Here is a 25,948-nt window from a genome sequence, read left to right as displayed (position 1 = left end):
TTGTATATATTTTATTACTTAGATGAAGCTCTCAACCATTATCTCTCCAAATATTTCTTCTGTCCCATTCTCTCTCTCTTCAGTTTGTTTTGCAACCCTATCTTCTTTTCATATTATTGGAATCCAAGCTGCTTGGCTCCCTTGTAACCTCACCTTTTTTTGGGTTAAGGAAAAATTATGATTTTGAAGATTCTCTGGGTTTCACTTATTATTAGTATGGGAGCGATGCACTTATTAGCTTTCTACTTACTAGTTAGAAGCAAGAGGCCCTCTAGTTAAATATTTCATTCTGAGATATATTTAATGGCTTTGAGCAATGAAAGATGTGAAAATTAATACATTTCATCTTCTTTCTACCTTCTTTCTTTTCCAACTCCTTAATTTGCATTAGTTTGTTGCTTCATTTATTTGTTTGTTTGTTGTTTATACCATCAAACTTAACTTTTTTTTTTCCTTTAGCTAAATGTTTTCAGTTTTTAGCACAATCTTTTTACATTACACCTCCATTTCATCAGCCGCCTCTTGATTGGCTGTTTTCATTATTGCAGATTTTTGTTTTAAAAGTATTATTTTGCCACTTTTCCTTCCCCTCAGTATTTTGTAGACATCACTTCATTTTGTTCTGGTGCTGAATATTACTGTGGAAAATTTTCAAGCCAACTTGATTTTCCTCCTTTGTATTGGACTTTTTCTTTAAACTACCTCAATATTCAGATCATTTTTTATTTACCATGGAAATTCAGTCAGTCCGCTAAGATATGACCTTGTGTTGATTGTCCAGTAACAACTTTTGTTATGATATATATCTTCTTTTTATATGTGTATTAAAGATGTTCTCTTTATTAAAAATGTTTTTTCTCTCATATACTCTGTTCCATTAGTTCTTTATTTTTTTAATTGATTAATTTTTTTCTTTCTTTTTTTAGAAATTTTATTTATTTATTTATTTTTGGCTGTGTTGGGTCTTCGTTGCTGCACGTGGGCTTTCTCTATTTGTGGCGAGTGGGGGCTACTCTTCATTGTGGTGCGCGGGCTTCTCATTGCGGTGGCTTCTCTTGTTGCGGAGCACGGGCTCTAGGTGCACGGGCCTCAGTAGTTGTGACACACGGGCTCAGTAGTTGTGGCTCGCAGGCTCTAGAGTGCAGGCTCAGTAGTGCAGTGGTTCATGGGCTTAGTTGCTCCTCAGCATGTGGGATCTTCCCAGACCAGGGATTGAACCCATGTCCCCTGCATTGGCAGGCAGATTCTTAACCACTGCACCACCAAGGAAGTCCCCATTAGTTCTATTTTTAAAATCAGGAATACCAATTATGTATATATTGAATCTCTGATTTCTTTAGTCTTCCAATATCTATTATTGTCTTCATATATTTTAATAACTGTATTATCTACCATTTCATTTTTGTGTGAGTACCTTTAACCTGTTCACTATCTTTCTGTTTTCAGTAATAATTATTCCATTGCTTTTACTTTCAACTATGGCTTTCATTTCTAAATATTTTTGTATTTATCTTCCATTTCCTTTTTGAGCACTTATAAACTCATTTTTCATCTCCTATAGACAGATAAACTTTTTAACTCATAATTTATTATTAGTATAATTTGTTAATAAAAATATCACACACTAATTTTCTTGACAGTCTGAAGAATTCTTTGTTTAAACTATGCCTCTGTTTTTTTTTTTTTTTCATGTGTTCTGCTGTTCCTCTTCTACTTTTTGCTTTCATTCCTTTTCTCCTTTTATTTTTCAGTTTCTCTTTTTAGTTTCCATGCTGGTATTAATGGGGCTGGAAATTAGCTGAAAGATAAAGTGGAGGAAGAAAAGTAGTAGCAAAGAAACAAACTGTAAGGGCCTGTCGCTTTGATTTGGATTTCTTATTTTGAGTACTCTTTCAGAGTGAATCTTCACTTAGTTTTCAGCATACGTGAGAGTGGCATGGCTGACAGTGATGTTTACAGTGAAGTTCTCCTTCCTACTCACCTGTCCTTTCCCCACAGACTTTCTGAGCTTTGATCTGGTAAAATTACAGATCTTTTGATTAAGTGCTATGCTACCTCCTTATATAAATGTTATATATAAATACAATAATTGAAAAAGGTAGAAATTGTATGGCTAAATAACTACCATGTGGTGATATTGTATTGTAGCTGAGGGAATGGACTCTGGAGTCAAAGGTACCAGAGTCTGAAACTCTCATCTAACCACTGTCTTCGCCTGATTATACTTAACCATTCTAGGCTTTGGTTTTCTTAGCTTTGAACCTATTTCATGCATCATGTTTGTATTAAATGATATAAGGCCCAAACAACACTTAGTAGAATGCCTGGCACAAAAAGTATTCAATACATTTTATTATTATTATTACTATGATTAATTTTTTGTTTTTATTATATCATTTTGCTTTTAACTACTAATTCCTTCTTACTTATAAATTTGCAAAATCCTTACCTACAAGTTGCTAGAGCAAACATCTTCCTTAATCTCTTCTGGTTCACCTTTTCTTAGTCATCTTTTTTCTTTTTCTCACCAATATTCTTCCGTATCTAACACTTGGAAGCATTCTGTTTTTGATAGATTGTATATACCAGGATTCTGGCAAGAAAGAGATGAGATCCTCCAGGGGTATAATAGAGGATGATGAATGAAAACATTTACAAACATGTGGGAAGGAAAGTATAGTCAACAACAAATGGTAAAGCACCCAAGACCTGTGTTTATCATTCTTAGGCCTGGAAAAGGAAAAGAGGAGAGCAGTTTTTGGAACCTGGGGAGATGTTGCTATAGGAAAAAGCTACCCCACAGGAATGCAGCCATTTTCTAACCACAGCCTGGCAGGCGGGGCCCAGAGGAATAAATACTCTGACCTCATTCTCTTCCTACTTTCCAGTCCCCTACTGTGCTTCCCAATGGCCAGACCATAACAGGCCAAACCAGAGAATGAGGCTGTCTGTAGGAGCAACCTGTAAATGTCAGCCTCTTGGGGCAAAGAGATGTACAAAGAAAGATGGAGAATGAATCTGATGGGGCAAATGGAGAAAACAAAGTACATTTGTTGCTTTCTTTGGGAATTTATTATATCAGGATAAATATTCTAACTGTAGAAAAGTCTGTAGAGCCATATCTGTACATAATTTAGACTTTAAATTGAACATCCTTTTTGACCTGAATTTTTAGAGTTCTGGCTGTTTTTTTTTAAATTAGCCACTCTACTTTGTGTTTTGAAATAAAAACAAGCAAACATAACTTTGTGGGTTGTTCTATATTTTAAAGAGAAGAGAAAAAACTTGACTAAATGCTACCTTAATAAACCTTACTCTGTAGATGCTTATGGCATGATCCCATGGTTCATCCCTCTTGCTAACATTTATGAGATAGTTTTACATTTAAGTTTTTAATGACCACTTATATGTGGATTATATAAATTTTTGCTAAATAAGAATAGAATTAACAAAGTGCCCAATCTTGCTTTTTCATCATAGGCCTGCTCAACAATTCATGTTTATGGGACTCCAGCTCACAAAAAGTTACAAAAAGAATTGGTCTTGCTTCTTTCTCTTGAACCATAATCTATTGAAAAGGCAGAACATCATGTGAAAACGTAATTTTAGAAAAGAAAAAATATTAACATGGCTGAATGAATGAATATATAAAGTTGTTGATGAATAAATTATAAATTAGAGTAGAGTTACTCTGAAAATAAATGTCAACAACTCTCTCTTAGTTTCCAACTTGGAATCTAAAAACTGACTATTGCTGAAAAGAAAAATTAGTTTATATCTCAAGTTGGGAAATGGGTGGCCTGATGTTGACCATCATTTCTAATGATTGTTTATTTTTATCACTTATGTGTATCCCTCAAGAGGGCAACTTATATATGTTCTGTAACAGTAGGTAAGGGATTGATTTTCAGACCTTTAATTTTTTTCCATCTACTATTATGAAAGCAATTTCTGGATGATTAATTGACTTCTCAGACATATCATTAATAAATGGCTCTGGTCAGTATGTGCCTCCCATCTGTCAACAAACCAACAATTAAAACTTTTTCTAGCTCCTCCCATTTTTCTAGCAAATCTTCTACCCTGCCTATCCTTTCTCACTGGATTTTTCCAAAAAGTGGTGCCTGCTACCATGTTTCCCCTTTTGCTATCCACATTTCATCCATTTAAAGATGAGCTTCATACTGTTTCATTTTCATAAGGTTTTTGCTCATAATCAAGTAATCACAGATTGGTGGTAAAAGATCTCACTTTACTCCAGCAGCACTGCCAAAGATGAGTGATTGCCAGACTAGATTCTATACTTGCAAGTGTATTCATTATCTTTATATCTGTGTATCTTTATTATATAAAGATAATAATATTTATATATTCAGTGTCCATGTGGAAAACTGATGATAAAGAGTAATACACACTTATTTCAGGTAAGAGTGATGTACTCCTAGATCTAAATATATATCTTTTTAAAGGTCAAGTTTGCAGAATGAAAAATAGCAATGGCCTATGAGAAATTTCTGCCACATAAAAGAGCAGTATTCTGAAGCCTCTGGCCAAACTGGTCATCTCTGTTTCTTACGGATATCAAGCAGATCCTATCTGAATGCATTTGTATGAGTTTTTGCTGGAGTTTTCTTCCTCTGGTAATTTTCATGGCTAGCAACCTTTTGTCATTTAGCTCTCATTTTAAACATCATTAGTAAACTAACTAAACCTAAATAAACGTTCTTTTAAACCAATTCAACAGTTTTAACATATCTTTTCCTAACCACAACAAAGCACATGCACGTCTCCAGGTGCCTTATCCACCACCCAGAAACAGAGAATCTTTCCAGGAACTCTTTCTACCTTCCTTTATTTATAATATTGTAAATTGGGGAACAGCGTACGTATCTGACAACAGGGGAATGGCTAAATAAGTTATAGATTGGACTATGATAGAATATGGTATAGTCACTAAAAGGGCTGTTCATAGAATTTTTAGTATATCATTAAATGCTATCTCATAGTGTTAATTGGGGAAAAAGTAGTACATCAAGCAAGAGATTACATGTAAAATGTATTCTCAAATGAAAAAGTTTTGAAGAGAAATAAATATTGTATTAACAATGATTATATCAGGGATTATTAAGCGAAATCATTTTCTTTATACTTTCTGCATTTTCCCTTTCCTAGGGATGAGGGAAGCATATGCTACTCTTGTAAACGTGAAAATTACATACTAGATTAAAAATGTAGAAGACATACTTAGATCATGGTGTAGAGCAGTGTTTCTCAAACTTGTGGTTTGGTCTCAGGAGCGCTTTTCACTTTTATAATTATCAAGGACCCCAAATAGCATTTAGTAGATTATACCTATTGATATTTATCATTTTAGAAATTAAATCTCAGAAATTTTTAAAAAGTTATTCATTTAAAACGACAATATACCCATTTTATGTTACCATCAATGATGTATTGTTATAAAATAACTATGTACCAAAATAAAAACTTAATGAGAAGAGTGACATTATTTAAAATTTTTGCAAATCCTTTAAATGTCTGGCTTAATAGAATACAGCAGATTCTCATATTTACATCTGATTTCAATCTGTTGCCATATTTTGTTGTGGTTAAAGTATATGAAAAAACCTGGCCTCATACAGATATGTGATTGGAAAAGGGAAAACTTCACAGACTCACCCTTACCCCCAACCCCCTAAAAAAAAAATGTCTTAGGAGCACCCAGGAGTACTTAGACCCTTCTCTGAGGTAGAGGAAGAACTGGAAGTCAGATCTAGGTTTGAGTCCTGAGTGATTTACTTACTAGTGGTGTAATTTTGACATTTCATGAAACCCCACTGAACTAAATGTTAGTTATCTGTAAAATGAGATTTGTATCCCACTGTGTCGTTGAGAAAAGTCATTGTCATTGTGGAACTCCTTTGCAGTATCAAAACAAAGACTTGAGATACAATACATGTAATTTTTCTATTTTCTCTGTTTAATCAGATACTGTCTTTTATAATAATAGTTATGTTTTCAGCTTTCATAGTCATAAATGGTAAAGGAATAATATTTTAATTCTGTGCATTACTTCTAAGCAAATGGAAAATGTCTTTTTTCAGAAGGCTATCAAACTGTCCTTGTCATTATTCTTACCCATCCTGTGTCTCCAAACTCTTGCTCTCCTCTTAGCTCATTCTGTTAGATCAATGCTCAAGTTGGAAGTTCTTTCTGAGTTGAGGCGATCTAAATGGAACCCTGCCAAACCAAGGAATATTACATTGCTCACTTGTCTTGTCCTTTTACCCATTGAAAATACGCTTTTAATGGCTAAAAATAACTTCAGTATCCACTGTCCATTCTTAAGCAAAGAAATGAATAAGGTTTTTCTCAAACAGTCTATTTAATCACCTTTTAAGGGTAGTAATAATGAGAATGATAGCTTATATTTTATTAATTTTTAGAATTTATGAAGCTCATTCATGAATAGTCCCTGTAACAATACTTGGAAATATGAAGGGACGTTTACTATCCCCTTTTGCAAACAAGTAACTGGGCTCTGATGATATATGAGGTCCTCCTCAGGTCAAGAGGTTAATCAGAGACTGTCCCAGGACCAGAGCTTATGTTTCCCAAGGCCCAGTACTGCCAGTGATAATATTCTGTAGAACAAGATGAGTTTTTGTAGTTTTTTTTTTTTAACCTAAAATCATTTTGATTATACTAGCTATTCATTCCCTTTTTGCAAGATTTGGAATTTGGACCTGTATTTATCTTTCCAAATATTTTAAAGGGCTAGTAACACTCACGGGCTTAGATAAGATAGGGACCTACAGATGTGTGTTTTCTACTTCTCTTTGCTGTGTTGACTCAGGCTGCTGAAAAACCACTTTGGAGTGAGCTTAGAAGATGAGATGAGGTTGCTGTGTGAAAAACAGAATTCAAATCTATGTATGGTTACTGATTCATGCACATTTTTTCTTGAGCTATGTCTTCTTTTGGAAGCTAAGATATGGGTGTGGTTCTACAAGAAACAAAACCATGCAGAGTATTAGAAATGCTTTTATTTTTTGCTACAAGACTAAAGATGTGGGGATATTATCAATATCTTTCTGTGCCTCTCTAATGACAGAGAGTTCTGAAGAATCCAGTACAGTAGTTTTTTAGTTTAGTGAAATCATTAAAAAATCATTGTACCCTGAAATATAATAATTACCATAGATATTATCTTGAAATACTGACTAGACCATTAAAAGATAAAGGTATTGTTAAGGTTGGGATTTACTGCAGTTAGCTTTTAAATATTTTTTGCCCCCTCTTCCCATCTCTTTTACTGTAAATACTTTATACTTTAAAAATATTAAGTTTTACCTAATAAGTTTTTAAGTATAAGTAAATATAAGTTTTACTTAAATACTTCATGCTTTTTAAAACATTGAGTTTTTACTTCCCCACTTTGTAGTGTTAAGTGGCCTATGATTTAACTCTGCTAGATTACCTTCAGTTTCTCTAAGTCACTTGAGTGTTCTTCTGTGTGTCTTCCCTAACCTCCCTTCAGCCAGTCTTTGTTGGAGCGCTATTCATTCTTTCATGCTCTGCTTAAATTCCACCACATCCATAACTTCTTTCCAGATTCCTCATGATTCTAAGTGCTTTTACCCTACCCTATTCTTTCATTGTTTTGTGTACTTTTATAATAGAACTCGGGCCAGTATTATGTGGATTATAGATATCAGTGCTTATGTCTATTACCACCAAACCAGGTAAGCCCATGGAGAAGCAAGACTAGGTCCAATATATATTTGCATCCTCAAAGTAATCTCCTGACAAATGTGCATTGTATTGAATTGCATATAACTTCTGAAGCCACAACCTCCTCTTCCTTAAGTAAGTAGGATGGACATATTAGGATGAGCAAGGTATATTTGAAATGAGGGTTTTGCGCTCATGCCTTTAGGCAGTTATTTATTAATTCTTCCTATTACTGATGATTTCCATGTCACAGATAATTGAAGTAATTGGGACAGAATCATAAACATTGAACAGAATCCAGGATAAATTTACTAAATTAAGTACATTGTGGCTTTTGGAGCCAACTGATGGGCCTTAGAGATTGACTACAAGATGTGAATTAATAAAGGATCTCTTCTTACAAATAAATGTGTGTAAAATTAATTTTAGTTAGTTTAACAGGGAGAGAAATTGCCAAATGTTTTAAGTGTCCCTTGATTGCTTTAACTATGTATTTATGGAGAAGAGATTTCAGATGTCCCAGGAACAGTTTTCTGGATTCCTCTCATTCCAAAATCATGGAAGTGGAGATGATGCTGAAAGAGAAGACAAGGCACATTTATAAAATTTCACTCATCCAATAATATCTTATGATTGCAATTATTCCAGAGAAAACAAAAGTAAGTCTTTGTAAAACAAGAAAATGAGATCCATGTGTTCCTCCTAATCTCATGAGATGATATCACTCACATACTTAGAAAAATTAAAATAATACACTATTCGACTGGTGAGTGAAATCCTGCCGTAGTATTGTCTATGTATTAGGAATAATAACCCATTTTTTTGGTAATAAGTGGTCGTAGGAGTCTTTGCTTTTCTTATCCTTGGGTGTCAAGGAGGACTCAGACTTATGTTGCTGCAGTAACTTAAGAACATATTCGAAATCAAGTTTATAAATTGCTTTTTTGCCCACTCTTTTTGTGTATGTGTATGTTTTTGTGTATAGATATCTACACATTTTAATTAAATGGTAAGTAGGGCAATGTGTGATAAATATACAGAATGCTCCTGATTTCTAAGCCATATAATCAATGAGCCACTGGGTCCTTGTGGTATTTAAAGCATTGAAAATCTTGGCTACAGAGTGACTAATTTTAATATTTAATTAACTTTAATTACTGTGGTAAGAGCTTATCTTAATTTATATTTGTATATTTATACCAAAGTGAGCTCATTGATTACTTGAAGATATTTAAATAAAAATTATAATTCAAATGCATTATATGTTTTTTAATCAATAATATATTTTAGCTTTTTCATGATTATTAAAGTACTTACATATGACAAATAATTGTGATAGTAGAGATTGTGAGCAGAAGTTTCTGCTTTTCAGCATTAAGAATTGACCACTGCTGGCCATTTCTCATTTGATATATGCATATCATATGGGAGGGATATATGTATATCAGAGGGAGATAGGGATGAATCTTTTTATTACTCATAGATTGTCTAAAAAAGTGTTTTAAAAAATTGGCATTGAATACTCCTGACATATTGATAACTGATGTAATTATTGGTGTAATTATTTTTCATATTCAAACACTGGATGCAAATGTAAAATGTAAAACAAAACTACAACATAAATGACACTTGAAATGGCAGGTTATAGGAAATGCTATACTTTCTCAACAGCCAATTTACAAAAATTTCTTTTATTACCTCGCAAAGGCAGAGAATTCCACAGCTCTGTAAAACTAAAATGAAGTTACTAAAGGGTCTGAAGGAGTAGTTTGCCCCAAGACACAGGAAAATGTAAAACATTAAACAAAATACTGATGGAGGTATGAAATGTGATAAGATGTCTCATATTGATTTCCTTGCCCTCTACTGCCCTCTCCAAACCAAGGACCAATTTCCCAGACCTCTGGTCACCGCATAGTTGTCAATTGAACAATGTAAGAACTCAAAAGTCAGATGGGCTGAATGACTCCTTATTTTGTTGAGAAACAACCTGAGACTCTCAGGCCTTTAATTTTTTCAAAGCAGTATACGGAGCATGGCAAGCTCATTTGGTATAAATGGCCTTTGATGTCACTGATTTTCTGGACAATTTCCCCTTTGTAGCTTGTACGTACTCCTGCCATCTAAAAAGTTTCCCTCAGGGGAAGCCCTGACTCATGGACTCTCATTTTAGCTACAGAGAATTGTCTATTCTAATACAAACAATCATCCACATTTCAGGATTTATTAGGCTTAATAAATAAGGGATTCATGGTTAAGAATGAGGAAATAAATGTTTTAAATGTAAACAAAGTATTTTTAAAAAAAGGAATGAACTACCGATACATGCAACAACATGGATGAATCTTAGAACTAGACACAAAAGGGTACATACTGTCTGATTCCATTTATATAATGTTCTGGAAAGACAAAGCTATGGGCATTGAAGTCAGATCACTGTTGCCAGGAGTGGGGTTGGGAGGAGAAGGTTGACTCCAAATGGAGGCACTTTTTGGGGTGAAGAACATATCCTCTAGATTGCGATGGTGGCTACACGATTATATACCTTTGTCATACTCAAAGGACTGTACATCTCAAAAGGTGAATTTACTCTATCTAAAATGTGCCTTAATAAACATGGCATAGTTATCTTTCTTGTGTGTGTGTGTGTGAGAACCTTTAAGACCTACTCTCTTATCCAGCCTGCGGACTCTTTTGATGCTGTCTTCCTAGTTAGTAAAGTTGAACTTTACTTTATATTATAGTTTAATTATCATGAAGTACAGTGCAGAGAGTGCTAGGACTTGGAAACCATTTTTGAAACTATTGTTTGCATTGTCTGAAAGGTCACTTAATCTCACTGAATCCCAGTATAAAATGGGAATGATCATTCTGCTCATATTATTTCACTGGGTTATTGTGAGTCTCAAAGAGAATGTGTGTGCTCAAACAGTATGTGAAGAGTTGGGTGCTATATGAGCCAACATGATTTATCAGATCATTTATAATTTTGGCTGACAGGACTCTCCATAACTTCTTTTTTTTTTTTTTTTAAAGATTTATAAAGTTTTATTGAAATACATTTAAAGACATGAATAAGTGGAGCCATGCCATTTTTATTAAGAGAAAGATTCAATATCATTAAAACATCTATCCTTTCCAGATTAATCTCTCAACTCAATGTAAGTCCAATAAAAATATTAACTGGCCTTTTCGTGGAATCTGACGAACTGAATAAACAATTTATATGAAAGAGTAAAGGAACAGGAAGGGTTGAAGTGATTTTCATGATTAAGAGGAGTGGGAAGAGCTGACCTATTAAGTTATCAAGGTTTACTAACAACAACAGTAAGTAAGCCACGGTGCCACTGACACAGGGATACATCAACAGACAAAGGGAGGAGGCTGGAGAACCCAGGAGCAGACCCTCACGTATGACAACGTATAACAGCAGTGACATCACAGTCAGTGGGGGAAGGATGGACTAGTCAGTAAATAATGGCTATTCAAATGAAAAAAAAAAAAGTATCTCTAACTTATAAACCAAGAGCAACAAAAACAAACCCAAACAAAACATCCAGGTGGATTAAAGACCTAAGTGTGAAATACTTCCAGAAGAAAATACAGGAGTAGGGAAGATTTCCTAAAGAAGACACAAAAAGCACAGACTACAAAGTAATAGATAGAAGTTTTCACATTCTCCATAACTTCTAAATGTGACTGTTGATTGCCTTAAGAGATAAGACAATATTTTGAAAGGTAAAATTGCAAACTTTTCTCAAAATATGACTTATGCCAAAATATAAACATCCAGATTAAAATGAAAGTTCATATTTTAAGAATTTAAAAAAGAAAATATTTCTAGTTATGCCTAAATGTAAAAAGATATATTTTCAATACAAATATTCAGATAGAGCTAACCTATATTTATAAAGTTTGGATATAGATACCATTAAATTAATTGGTTCATATATTTGTTTACTTGAAAAGCTATTATACTAAAGGCATTTTGAGAGATTCTCTAAGTATTGTCATTTGTTTAAAAAAAATCAGTGATGGCGTTTAAGTTAAAGAAATAAACATCATATAATTTCCTTGAACTTCAGCTCCTTAAGAGAAAAGACTGTGAAACCAGAGTTCCAAACCTGGACCTAGCCATTTCTTGACTAGTATGTCATTTCTTGACTTGTCTAGTATGACTTGACACAAGTTATTTAGCTTCTATGAGCCTCAATTTCCTTTCTTCATCTGTAAAACAGAGAAAATAATAGGACTTATTCCATAGTATTGATTTGAGGATTAAGTTAATGAGTACATGCAAAGTACTTATATAGTATTTAACACATAGTAAGTACTTAATACATTCTAGCCGTCATTATTATTATTGTTATAGTTATTTTTACAATGGCTTTCAGCCAGAAAGAAAGTATATTCACAATATGCAGTCTTTTTCTGTTCAGAAACTGTGGTTTTGCTATTTTATAGCAAATATGTGTAGAGAGGCACCTAATCAGTTATGTGTTCTCCTTCTACTCATTTATGTTTCTGTTCCTTGCTTAGATATTTCTTTGACTAGAACCATCATATTCCTAGTCCTCTGGGGCTGACATCTTGCAATCATTTTTATTTATGCTCACTGTTTCTTCTGTCATGGCCATTCAATCATCAAGTTCTACTGATTCTTTACTAAACAATATGGGTTCAACAATAACTATTAGGCAAATATAAATAACCAGACAATGTCCATAATCTTCAGGAGCTTTCAGTCTGGCAGGGAAATCAGACGTTAATATTGTGTGAGGTTAGGGAGGTCTATACAGAACACGTTGGTCAGTTCTATGAAGGAGCAGACTGGTTTGTCAGGGGGGCAACACTTGAGCTTTGCTGGCTCTATCATCTACTTAGTTGGCAGAGGTGTCCTCCTCAAATTTGCACTTCAGCTTCTCATAAGTCATCAGTGAATTTATTTCCACAATATAGTCTGAATTTCTTTGCTTCTTTCTATTTCCATCATCTCTCATTTGGACTAAAAGTGCTTCCTAACCTGTGTCCTCACTTCCATTCTTGCCTTGCTATAATACATTTCTCACAAGCCATTCAGATTTTTAAAAAATCAGTAAATTAGAGCACGTCACTCCTTTGTTAAAAAACCCTCATTGGATTCTCACTGCATTTAGAAAAAAATCTAAACTCCTATACATGACCTGCAAGACATGACTGACAGACCTCATCTCCAGCCTTACATCATATCAGGCTAGCCATAATGGCTTTCTTTCTAGTCTTTCACACTCAAAGCTTATTCCTATCTTTGGTAAGAGGAATAATGACCTCCCAAAGATGTCCATGGCCTAGTGTCTAGAACCTGTGACTATGTTACCTTACATGTCAAAAAGGATTTTGTGATATGTGATTAAGGATGTTGAGATGGGGAAATTATTCTGGATTTTTCAGGTGGAATCAATGCAGCCACATGTGCTATTATAAGCAGAGAACCTTTCCTGGCTAGGGTCAGAGAAAGAGATGTGACCCCAAAAGTAGTGTCAGAGTGATGCCATGTTGCTGGCTTTGAAGATGAGGAACAGGCCACGAGAATGTGGGTGATCTCTAGAAGCGTGAAAAGGCAAAGAAATGAATTCATCCCTAGATCCTCTAAAAAGGAGTGCAGTCCTGCTGACACCTTGATTTTAGCTTAATGAGACCCAGGCTTCTGACCTATAGAACTGTAAGATGATACATTTGTGTTGTTTTAAGGCACTAAGTTTGTGGTAATTTTTATGGCAGCCATAGAAAATTAATACACCATTCCAGGCCACTCATGCTTGCTGTTCCCTCTGCTTGGAATGCCGTTTTCCCCCAGTTCTCCAGGGATAGATCCTTTTCAAATTTTAGGTCTCAGATTCACTATTACCTCCTTACAGAGTCTACTCTTATGGCCTTATCTGCAGGATCCTTCCCACCACTGACTCCTGAGCAACTCTAAAAGAACACACTGTTTATTTCCTTCATGGCGTATCCCTGTCTGGAATTACCTTGTTTGCTCACTTATTCTGTTTTAAGCTCCATAGCATCAGGGACCTTGTCTGTGTTGTTCACAACTCTACTGCAGACCTTGTTTGTGTTGTTCATACTACATCCTTAGTGCTTTGATTAGAACCTGGCAAATAATAGACAATCAACAAATATTTGTTGAATGAGAAAATGAATTAAACTGGGGAGGTGGTTATTTCAGGCAAAGGTCAGAGCCTGAATAAATTTTGAGGTGTGAAACTGCTTATGTTCCTGGGAAAATCTGTGTTTCCAATGGCTGAAGCCAAAAGAGGAAAGTAGAGGGAGATGGGACCAAGAAATAGGCATTTTCCTTCTCCTCCTTCATTATTATTACTGTTATTATTATTTTAAAATAGCGTGTTGCTATATCATGTAAGTACTTAGGAATTAACGAATATAAAAAAACAAAATAGACTTACAAGTATAGAGAATAAATTAGTGTTTACCCGTGGGGAGAGGGAAGGGGGGACTACATAGGGGTAGGGGATTAAGAGGTACAAACTACTATGCACAAAATAAGCTACAAGGATATATTGTACAGCACGTGGAATATAGCCAATATTTTTTAATAACTTTAAATGGAGTATTAGCTATAAAAATATTGAATCACTATGTTGTACACCTAAAAGTAATATAATATTGTCAATCAGCTACAATTTAAAAAAATGCAAGCGCATAATAAAACCAGCAAGACTCAGTGAACAATTGGATGCGGGTTGAAGGAGAAGGAAGAGTGTCCTCTGTGTCTTATCTTTGGGACTAGGATAATTGTGGTAGTGTTAATTGGTATTGAGCTACATGGACTTGTCCAGAGGAAGATGTTCAAGCACTTAGAAATACAGGTCCACAACTCAGGAGGGAAGCCTTGACTGGAAGTTATTAGCATGTAAATGGAAATAAAGTCAAGGGGTCTAGTAGTTAAAATAGATCAAGATAATGGGCAAGGAGAGAAAAAGGCTGATAGTACAATACTGGAGAGCACAATAACTTTCTGAAAGGAATTAGCAAAGGAAATTTGACCCCCAAAACAGAGGAGGAGTAGTAGTATGTGGGACCAGGAATCCATGGGGGGAAAAAGTTTCAGTAAGAAGAAGGGAGTAGTCTGAGTATCAAACACAACAGGAGGAAAAAGGAAATATCTTTGGGTTTAACAACAAAGGGGTATTGGTGTCTCTGGTGGTGCTGGTGATGACATCCTGATGCACAGGGTGAAGTATAGCCAGGAGAGGAAGGAGAGGAAGGAGAGGAAAAAAAGAGATGGTAGAAGATGTGGAGTCAAGGGAAACCTTTGGTTTTTTGCTTATTTTTTGAAGAAATTGAGGAAGACACTGACAGAGTAATGCCTCGAAGGAAATGTAAAGGGAAGGGATAAAGAGTGCAGAGGGAGGGACTAACCCTGAAGGGTGCTGAGACACCTTCTGAGATTGGAAGTATTGGTGTCAAGTAGATCTAAAAGCTAGGAAGCAGTGAGAACACTAACTCTGGAGTAATAGAAACCTAAATCTACCGCTTATTAGCTTAGCAAACTTGAAACTTCCTTGAAGCGTAATCCCTTTATATATGACTTGAGAAAATTAACAAATTCCCTTTCAGAGTTGCTGTGAAAAATTGGATTAGTAAAAATTGACCCACTAGGCCCATATTATTATAATATGCACAATTCATTGGAATTGTGACAGATTTCTGACCTCTCCACTCAAGCACTGAGGCCTAGAATCAGTTCTTCAAGGACTGAGAAATGGTCAAGTCTTCCTGAATTCAGCCACATCTATTAAACAGACACACCTGGTCAATACCTGTGTATGTTTTACTTCTTTCCAAATTATAATGTAGAATCCTAAAGCCAAACATAGAAGAAAAGCCCAAGTCACAAATCTAGCAAGGATAAGAGAGAATGCTAATAATTTATCTCAGCTCTCTTGAAAATATTTGCTTTGCCTCTATCATACCATGTGCTTTTGGTATGATGGGGAGAGGAGGCTGGGACTGGAGGAAACTGTGAGAGGTTGCCTTGGATTTTAAATCTTTCTTATAAAAGCTGTGTTTATGTTTAAATTTAAAATAACTATTGATATGCTGATAATAACTGTTTTAATAACAGATACTAAGATGCTGGTCTGAGCAAGCACTGAGTGTTTATGTACACTGATTCTGCTACAAGTCCTGTTCCTGTTTAGTTATCATCTATGTGCTCTCAGCATTTAGAATACTTTCTGAGAATTGCAGATTCTCCATAAATGTCCTTGGTCTCTGTGGTTCAGTAAAGATTCCACACAAGATGCCTGAAAATTGTGCCAACCCTTTGGTATCGGGGTGTTGATGTCTAAAATAGTTTCAAAGTAGAATAGAAGTGGCAAGCGCATGGAGTAAATTTTTTTTTCTCTGCATTTTCCTGTTATTCTTTTTGAATATTTAGCAAGGTGTTTTTCAAGTCCTGGCCTCTCTCAGATATTCTAGTTAGAATTAGCAGAAGGGTGATTTTTGGTTCTTACTCGGCCCATTCGTTTAAGTGGGAGCAGGGCATTTAAGTGTGGTGGTGCCAGAAGTATTTAATTGAAATGGGACGTGTTGAAGTGAAAAACTAGACTGAGGGGTACAGCTGCGTGGAGAGTTGACCTCCTCTGGAATACTTCTGTGGAGATTCTAGCTCCAAAGTGAAAATTCAAAGTTTCTTAGATTTCTTCTATGAAGAAAAGTGACGATAATATATTACTTACCTAATCTTACCCTATAATCTCTCCTTTCTCTGAATTTCTCCTAGGCTTAATGTATCCCACACATATGTATATGCTCTGGCTTATATTTCTTGTTTCATGTAAATTTCTTTTCTTAGTGTCTACACGTGTTCCTTGGAGGCAGTGGGTATGCCTTTCACTTACTTTGTGTCATCCTCTCCCTCCAGTACTTAGCTCAGGGCAGGGTTCCTGATCACTGCTGAGTAATTATAAACCATTGACTCACCTGTGTTGTGTAGAACAGCCATTCTGATTCTGGGTAGACTCAAGGTAGCAAATGTATTAGGTTATGTGGAACACTCGGAGGTCATTAAGATCTTGGCAAGCATGAGTGTGGCACAAAAGTTCATGAATAACGCTCTTGAATGGCAATTGCAACTGGAACTACAAAATTCCCTGAAAAGCTGGTTTAGGGGTAATAATACCACCATCTACTTTTACGTAGTTCTTTGCAACTCAGAACTTAGTTAATAATATATTACTTGTTTTAATGTCACTAAACCCTGTCCACTGGTCAGGGCAAAACTCTGTTCTCAAATGAGAAAATTGGAGTGCACAGAGATAAAGGACTTTGTGTTTACAAAATGGGTGAGTGGCAGAGCTGATGTCTGAAGCGAGGCTTTTTGCATCCAAATACAGTGTCCTTCCCATTACTCCACACTAACATAGTGGACTGCTTTTTTACATAATTAAAACTCTCTGGGACAAGAAGGACCTGCAGATGTGTTTCTCTAAATAAGAGAGATGGAGAGATAAGGAGACGATCTTAATTCAAAGTATGATGCATTTGTCAAATAGTTTCTTCACCTGGACATTTAAGGGTCCCCTTCCAGAATCTGGGAAAAGAAACAGAATGTAGCAAGGGGACAAGTATGAGTCCTCCTTAGTAAAAAGAAAGGGTTAAAATTTGTTCCTTTGAAAGTTTAAAGTGGACAAGGATCCTGAATTATCTAGACACCAAAAACTAGGCTGAAAGTCTGTATTTCCTCCCTATAGGGAAAAAGTGAAGGGGTGTGTGTCTGGGGAAAAGAGTAGGGAGGGGAGAATGAGTCTCTTTCCTTCTAACAGGCTTTCTTTAAAAAAAAAAAAAAAAAGGGAAAGAGAAACAAACGTTTGTTTCTGTGATTAAGCCCCATTTATGTTTAAAACATAAATGAAATAGGGACAGTTCAAGGCACAGAGGCGCGTGTTCTGATTTGGTTGTTTACCATCAATCAGACCGTTGCTTGGCAGACACTGGATGGTTATGAGCCTGAACAAGCTGAAAAGGGGCAGGAAAAGAAGTGGAGGCAGCATTCTTCCTATTTAAAGCTGCATCGCTTGAAAAAAGTTTTCGCAGACTGTGCTGGAGCTGGTGCTGAAAAAGGGGGTTTTCAGAGGCTGCCCTGGGGCTGGTGCTGAAAGAAGAGCCCACAGCTGACTTCATGGTGCTACAATAACCTTAGAATCTACTTTTCACTCCCAGGAGGACCCACATGTCTAATATTTAGACATGATGGCAAATTGGGTGGAAGCAAGACCTCTCCTCATTCTTACTATTTTATTAGGGCAATTTGTCTCAATAAAAGCCCAGGAAGAAGACGAGGATGGTGAGTTTGCCGTTTGCTTTCCTTGTGGTGTTTATTGCATGGTTTGGGAAATAGGTGGAATGTTAAGCCTCAGGAAGAGCATGAAGAGGAGGCTCTGATTTGAAGTTGAGAAGGGGGCTGACAGACTTGCACCTGGGAAACAGCTCGGGAGACAATCGGGATGTTTGTAAATCCGGAGCTTCCACATCTGCGGTTCCAAGAGTACACTCCTGAATATTTCTGGGAAAGCCTAGGATAAGTCCTTTTGCCTGAATGTGGAGAGTGGGAAGTTTAAAAGAAAAGGAGAGTGCTTAAAACAGAGCACTAAAGGCACTTTTAGTTAGAGGAGTTCTGTTCCGTGGGCTGGAGTTTTCAGAGCAAGGAGAAGTCGCAGCAGAAGCAGGGTAGGGTGGAGTCCTTTTTGTACTGAACTTCAGCTGCTTCATAAAATTCTTTGTTTAGAAAAACCTCTGCAGCCAGTCTGATAACTGATTTTTTCTTTGTCTTTGGCTCCTTATTTTGCTCTCTTTACAGACTTCTACGTCTTTCCCATTTTCATTTGTGATCTTACAATCACTTTTGCTTTCTGAGAGACAGTCTCGTTTCTTTCCCCATGGCAGAAGTTGATAGAAGCCAGATTTCTTATTTTCCCACCCTACTGACTTGATTATCAGGACAGTGGTGGTTCCCTGTTGGATGGCGGAAGGCAGGAAATCCACATGCCTTATATAATTTATTTATCAAGGAGTATTTTATTGGCATTATTCACTAGACACAAGTTTCCTTTCTTTTCTTTTTTTAAAATGTGAGGCAAATCTTGACTGGTTACCGATTTCTTTTCCTTTGAAATTTGCATATGTTAGGGTTGGGTTCTATGGTATGTTAAGCAAAAATGCATGGCTGCTATAACATATAAGAAAATATTTAAATTGGTTCCACTGATTATTAAATCCTTCCCCTCCAGGCCTGAAGTTTCAAATACAGACATGTACTGTTTCATAATAGGCCATTATAGATTTTCATAACAATTTAACATCAAACTCAAGCTTTTAAAACTTAGCATATTTATTAAACTTTTGTTATTGTCTTTCATATATATTTTTGTGTATATATACACATATGTATGTGTGTATATATATATATTTTAATACCTGCTTCTGGGTATTTTTGCTCTATAAATGTTCATAAAATTAATAGAGAGACCACGAGGTCTAAAAAACATTTAAAAAGTGAAAATAAGAATCTGGGATGAATACCCAACAATCTGTCCAGAGTCCCATAGAGGGGGCACTTTCTAAAATCTTGGATCTTTTTATGTTACTTTTTATGTTACTTTTTATGTTTTTGAAAATGAGACAATTTATAAAAGATGAAACTTCTTGAGTTTCCTTGTAATGTTGTGAAAAGCATGTACAGTTTGGAAGGGTTGGGGAGATAATTTAATAGGAAGTAGAAGTCAGGAAAGGGGAGAAATAAAATACAGAAAAATTACAATAGAAATAGAAAAATCTGAACATAAAAGAAGTAGTTGACTCCCCTCCCCCACCAAAACAACCAACAACTTTCTTTTAAAACTTAATTAACACAACTTTCCTTGTTAATATATTTTAAAATAAATAACTTACATTTATAAAGTATGAAAATAATTGAACATGTAAATAAATGTTTCCTAAAGCATATGGAGTAGGCCATATGTTAAAAGACTTTCTCAAATAGTTGTAATTACGTTGTAGGTGTTTCTGAAAAATGAGCAGAGTTCAATTTTCCTTAATACTGATTTACATAAATGTTAGGAATGTGAGGCTTGATGCAAAAAGTCCCTGATTCCATACCAACTCTGCTCCCCCCAGTATAACCAAACAGCATAGAAACTGGAATTCCAAACATTGTATTTTACAGAAAAAGGGTAATTGCTTTCATACGTATTATAAAAAATAAATTCCTCAGTTTTATTACTCAAGCTAAAAGAATATATGTGATAAAAATTCAAAAGCAAAAGAAAATAGTTATGGTCCTAATTAAAGTTGATGTAGAAAAGAATTCCAGAATCCAGAATATTCAGAGCTACATAACTTGTATTTACTTACCATGCATATTTTGGTTTAAGTTATATTGTGTGGTACTTGGCAATACTTTATTTTCCCTGTTCAGGCTTGTCACAAGCTTAATAGAAGTGTCAGAATTTTGAAACTCCATGTGATTTTAAGTTTGGGGAAGAGTAAGTTCAGGTAAATGTTTTAAACTAAAGAAATATCTAAGGCACACATGCAAAACAAGTATGTTTTTCAAATTTTAGCTCTAAGTCATATAATGTGGTATTGATTTTGTGTACAGATATGTCCCCTTTGAATGTGGAGACCTATTATCATATGTAAGTACATATTTATGAGCTTTTATTTTTTTCTTTTCAGGACTTCAAGGTATATTTTTCTTCTGTTTGACTGTGATTATTTTTACTGGAAATTTAAAACATATTTTACTTAGTTACACAGTACCTGTCTGATAAAAATACTTATGAATGATGAGATAAAAGAAAGCAAATAAAGTTTTAGGCCGTTTAGGCCAAAATCATTACTACTTCTCACTAAATTTTAAGAACTGAATTGATTTTTTAAATTCATAAAAATGAGAAAGTGTGAGAGTTGGGCTAACTTTAGTTGAGACTACTAAGTAAAATTAAGTAACAAAAATGAGTCAAGGTGACAAAATCAGCTTTTCATGAGTTTTTGTGTGTGTGTGTTTGTTAGGGGGGTGCTTTGAAAGGTTCCCCATTTGTTTTTTGTAGGAGAAAATATTAGTGCATTTATAGTAATTTTTATATTCCTAAATAAAGGTCTAACACCTAGCGAGCTTATATACATTCTTGTTATTAGAAGTGGACATACTTAATCTTGGAAAATAATCTCTGATATGAATCACTGATTTCAACAACAGAGAAGAAATGGAGAGAAGGGAAGGTGCAGAAATGTACCATTTTATTTCCAGAGACTATAAACGTCAGTGCTTCTCAGAGGCACTGAGAAGGTAGGTAACATCAATAAGTGAAGCAAACGAGTGTTTGTACGTCAACAGGGGATGGTGGGCCTGTGGAGAACTGAAGATGCTTGCCCACTTGAAGACAGTCACATCTAATGTTTTCAGAAAGCATTGCCTAAGCCAAGTGCAGTATATTTGAGTGCCAGGTTTGGCTCCTGGACCATAAATTTGCAACCCTCTTGTGGCAACCCTACACTAATATCCTGGACCCAAGCCAACTTCTGATTACTAAGAGATGAGGGGCTCACAGTCCTTTCTATACCATGGTCTCCTACATTTTTATTATATTACGTCTACCATTTATCTCATTGTTAAAATACAAATATGAAGAAACTAATGCTTAACACTCAGCAGTACTTGGATGGGATGATTTTAAAGGAGGTACAGAATACAAATACATAGCTTAAGATACTTGTTCACTCATAAATTGTTTTAAACTCTTTATTACTGAAATAGATACTTTGAATCATGTAGGATATGCAAACTTTTCTTTTATAGTGGATGTTTTAATCTAGGTCTACCTGCATATAGCAAAATGCAGTAGTTTAAACAAAAAAAGTGGTTTTTTTCCTTATATAAAATAAGCTTCTAGTTAGGTGGTGAAAGGCTGGTATACCAGCTCTACAAAGCCATCAGGGATTCAATTTTTTTCTAGCTCTCTCATATCCCTAGGGTACAGTCCTTGATGTTATGTTCCTAGACAGCTGCTGGAATCCCAGCCATTATATTTACTTTCCTGGCATCTGGGTGGAGAATGGGAGACAAAGGCTGTGATTCCCTCTTTTTTAATGGAGACTATTAAGTCATCATATCATTTCAACTTACTTGAAAGTTGGCTAGAATTTAGTCATATGGTCATACAAAGTTACAAGGACTGCTGGGAAATGTAGTCTTAGCTGGATAGCACTGACAGTGTACTCTACTGAATAGAGTTATGTTATGAAGGATATAAAAGGGAGAACAGCTATTAGGAGGCAACTATAATCCCAGCCACAATGAGTATAATTGTCAACTAGTGGAATAGATCTGGTTTCAATGGACAGACTATAGTTGAGTAACCTGATTTACCCTGGTTATTGTTCACTTCTGAGCAGACTACAAAGCCAAGAACACTGGATGGCACTTAAATACTAGGTTGTAATTCTTTGCAATTCTTTCCTTATTCTCTTCAGATAAATTTAGACGTACCTATAACTTTTATTCAAATTAGAACGAGGCTTTATTTTGAAGAGTATCTCTCTATATATGTAGATTGGTAGATTGATAGTTATAGTGAATTTTTTATATTGACAAATGCAGTGTATACTTTGACCATGACTCTTTAAGTTTGTTGGTAAGCGATCCACAGATCAGTGTTGAGCTGGCTGCATAAAGAATCACGTGAAGAGCTTGTTGCCAATATAGATTCTAGGCTCCCTTTGTTTCCAGATATCCTGATTTGGTAGATTTGGGTGGGATCTGGGAAGCTTTCAGGTGATTCTGATTCATGCTGGTGAACCACTGTATTAAGTCTCTACCTAACACTCTTGTCTTGATATGACACCATTTGGCTTCCTGTTCTAAGGCTACACACTGTGACTTTGGCAATAGCTTGCTATTCTAGTCATTCCTTTCACTTATAAGGCTGCTTAATTGAAGTTTGTATATAAACCACTGCAAATTCACTATCATTTCTGGAAAAACAACTCAAGGCCCAAATCCTCCTCATGGCAGGTTAGGTGAATCATTCTACTATGCAAAGGACACAGACTATTAAAATGTATTTCCAGGTGAATATATAGTTTTCTTTTTCTCTCTTTTACTTCCTGCTCTTCACACTTCTATCATATCAACACAGGCCTAAAACTCATTGTGTTGATCGTTCTAGAAATGCACATAATGCAGTATGTAAAGTAAAAACATAAAGAGAAAGTTTGTTTTGAGAGGAGGAGACTTAGAAGATTGAAGTCATGTTAATCCATTTTTTTCTTTTTTTAATCAAACAGCTTGCTCCTACTTGAAGGATAATTCATACATCATCACTTAGCCTTATATGGAAATTCATAAAATATTTAAAAATGGATCGGTCACTTTTTGACTGATGTTTTTTTCTCTGAGATTACAACATTGAAAAGTTTAGATTTACATATGAGAGATATAATAATAGTAGGAAAGAAAGACTAAAATTGTTAATTATTAATTGACCTATTGTGTACATATTGGCAAGTTGAACAAGTTTATATAAGACAATGGAATGGTTGGAGCATATGGACCATTCAGTTTTCCTCTAAATTTCTTTCCATATAAATTTCATGTGGCTTTTTCTAAATTTCATTTAAGGCTGAAGAACTGTTATATACAAAGAGTATCTATCCTTGGCATTTGCATGAGGGGTAGTCTATCCAGTGGAAAATTTTGCCTTAAAGTTGTGACTACATTGGTGGCCTTAGTGTTTTTATTTTGTTTTATTATTTTTTTTTTATTTTTTATTTTTAAAATTATTTATTTATTTATTTATTTTTGGCTGTGTTGGGTCTTCGTTTCTGTGCAAGGGCTTTCTCCAGTTGCGGCGAGCGGGGGCCACTCTTCATCGCGGTGCGCGGGGCTCTCACTGTCGCGGCCTCTCTCGTTGTGGAGCACAGGCTCCAGACGCGCAGGCTCGGTAGTTGTGGCTCACGGGCCTAGCCGCTCCGTGGCATGTGGGATCTTCCCGGACCGGGGCACGAACCCGTGTCCCCTGCATTGGCAGGCGGATTCCTAACCACTGCGCCACCAGGGAAGCCCTTATTTTATTTTATTGATATGTTTAAAACTAAACTCCTCAACAGAAATCAGGATGGTTCCATCTTATACTGAGTATATTCTCTAAGGAACAGTGTATCAGGGACATTACAATAGCACCAGATTTTCCTTACTCACGTGTTGCCTTCTACAGAGAAGGCAGTAATATTAACAGTATTAATAAATTAATATTAATAAATAATGAACTTTGTCCCTATTAGCTTTCTGGTATAATGTTCAAACTCAAAAACGTTTGTATGCTTTTTAAAAAAAATTTTAGTTTAGATCTGAGAAGGAGGAAGGACTGTCTCACAGTTGGTTTCCTTTTTCTTTTCTTTTCCTTTCTGGGTGTCTGCTCAATCAGAATTATAAATTCAGTTTCAAGATGACAGTATTCTCGGTGGAAACATTGCTTGCAACATAAGCATCATAGCCTTGTTGTAGTCTATATACTTTAGTAAATAAAGGAAGCCACAGTCCAACCATCATTGGGAGAACACCTTAGTTCTGGTCCATCTCTGCTATTTAGCAGTCTTGCTACCTTTAGAGTCCTTTAACTTTCCCAAACCTTTGGGTCCTCATCTGAAATTGGAGAATTTATACACACCCCTGTTAATCTGATGGGACTCTTAGGTGGGTCATTTGGGAACTTTACCTGAAGGCACTTTTAGAGCACTTAAATGAGACACAGAAAGTGATATTACAATCTGATTTCAGTCATCACAGATACAAACCTTGGTGGTATATATTTTACTTTCGCCAAATCTTTGAATTTGTTTTGAAGAAACTTCCAGATTTGTTCTCCTTCTGTACTTTGTTTGTTCTCCATCTCCTGGAGGAAGTTGCTCCATTAATCATGCTCTCTTTTCCATAACTTCAACAGCTTCCTTTCTATGAGCTCTTTCCCCTTAGCCTGTAAACAAGCTCAGCTTTCTCCCAGGGTCTGTGTCTGGCTCCCATCCTCTCTTTATTCTTAGCCCAGCTGCTTTAAAGGAGCAGAACAGTTTTCTGTCTGCCTCCATGCCCTCACTCATCCCATGCACTCTGACTTTTACCCCGTCCATTCCACTTAAGCTCTTCTAGTAATGTGTGATGTTACAGTGGGCTCCTTTCACCTACCATTGACCACTCCAGCTTTCCTGAAAGGTGGTGCTCTGAAGATTCTCCCTCTACCTTCCTGACCTTTCCCTCTCAGCTTCATGGGCTCCTTCTCCTTATTTATCCCTTAGCACTTTGTTTTCTCATAGGATTTTGTCCACTGGTCCTTTCTGTATATTCTCTCCCTAGAGTATCTAGGAATCTTACTCACCCTCAGGGTTTTGCTTGACAGCTAATTGCTGATCATTCTCAAATATCTCTCTCTCCAACCCTGACCTTCCACATCTACTTCAGAATACCCAGCTTCCCACTGGATGGTCCATAACCACTTCAAGTTCAGTGTATCCCAAACTCAATTCATTATCTTTCCTCCAAGACAGGATCATCCTTCTCATGTATTCTTTATGTCAGTTAAAGGCAAGATCATCCTACCTGGTTATTCAAGCAAAAGTGTAATCAGTCACTAAACTCGCTACCATTTTACCTGCTAAATATTCCTCATATATACCTCCTCTCCCTCTCTACTATAAATGCCTAAGTTTAGGCTCTCATCATCATATTGCAGTATTACTACAATTTACTGCAGTAGCATCTAACTTTGTCTCTTGCATCCCACGTGACTACTTCCCACCCACACCTATAGAGACCCCCTCTGTTGCCACTGTGATATAAAACTAAAATCTGATTACCTCATTACCTTCCTTAAAATCTTCCATTGACTCCCATAACTTGAGGAGAGAATAATGTTCAAGCTCCTAAGCAAGGCATACAAGACCTTCCATGATCTGACCCATTTCTAGAATTTAAGTCACAGTCACTATCATTCTTTGCCTCAAAATAGGAATTGCCTGTAGTTCTCACCTCTCACTACACACATGCACACACACGGTTCCTATTTTTAAGTCTATTTCCCAGGTTCCACTTCATGTCATAAATTTATTTTATGTATTAAGTATATGATAGTTATTCCATGCATATATGCCAATGAAT

General features: G+C 35.8%; 1 protein-coding gene across 2 annotated transcripts in view; it reads left to right on the top strand.

Annotated features, from left to right (window-relative positions):
• The window catches only part of COL5A2 (collagen type V alpha 2 chain), a 361,901-nt gene that overhangs the window by 198,928 nt on the left and 137,025 nt on the right, over window positions 1-25,948 (top strand). The window contains exon 1 of one of the 2 annotated variants that reach the window (XM_061185753.1): window positions 17,750-18,085. The exons of the other annotated variant lie outside the window; for it this stretch is intronic. Coding sequence (XP_061041736.1) covers window positions 17,989-18,085 — 97 coding nt within the window. The 5' untranslated portion in view covers window positions 17,750-17,988. Of the gene's footprint in view, window positions 1-17,749; window positions 18,086-25,948 lie in introns of those variants that run through there. 2 annotated transcript variants of the gene reach the window in all.

Source organism: Eubalaena glacialis, chromosome 1 (assembly GCF_028564815.1).
Source record: "Eubalaena glacialis isolate mEubGla1 chromosome 1, mEubGla1.1.hap2.+ XY, whole genome shotgun sequence".
NCBI lineage: Eukaryota > Metazoa > Chordata > Mammalia > Artiodactyla > Balaenidae > Eubalaena > Eubalaena glacialis.
Note: the sequence above shows the minus strand (reverse complement) of the source record. Positions and strands in the feature narration are given on the sequence as shown.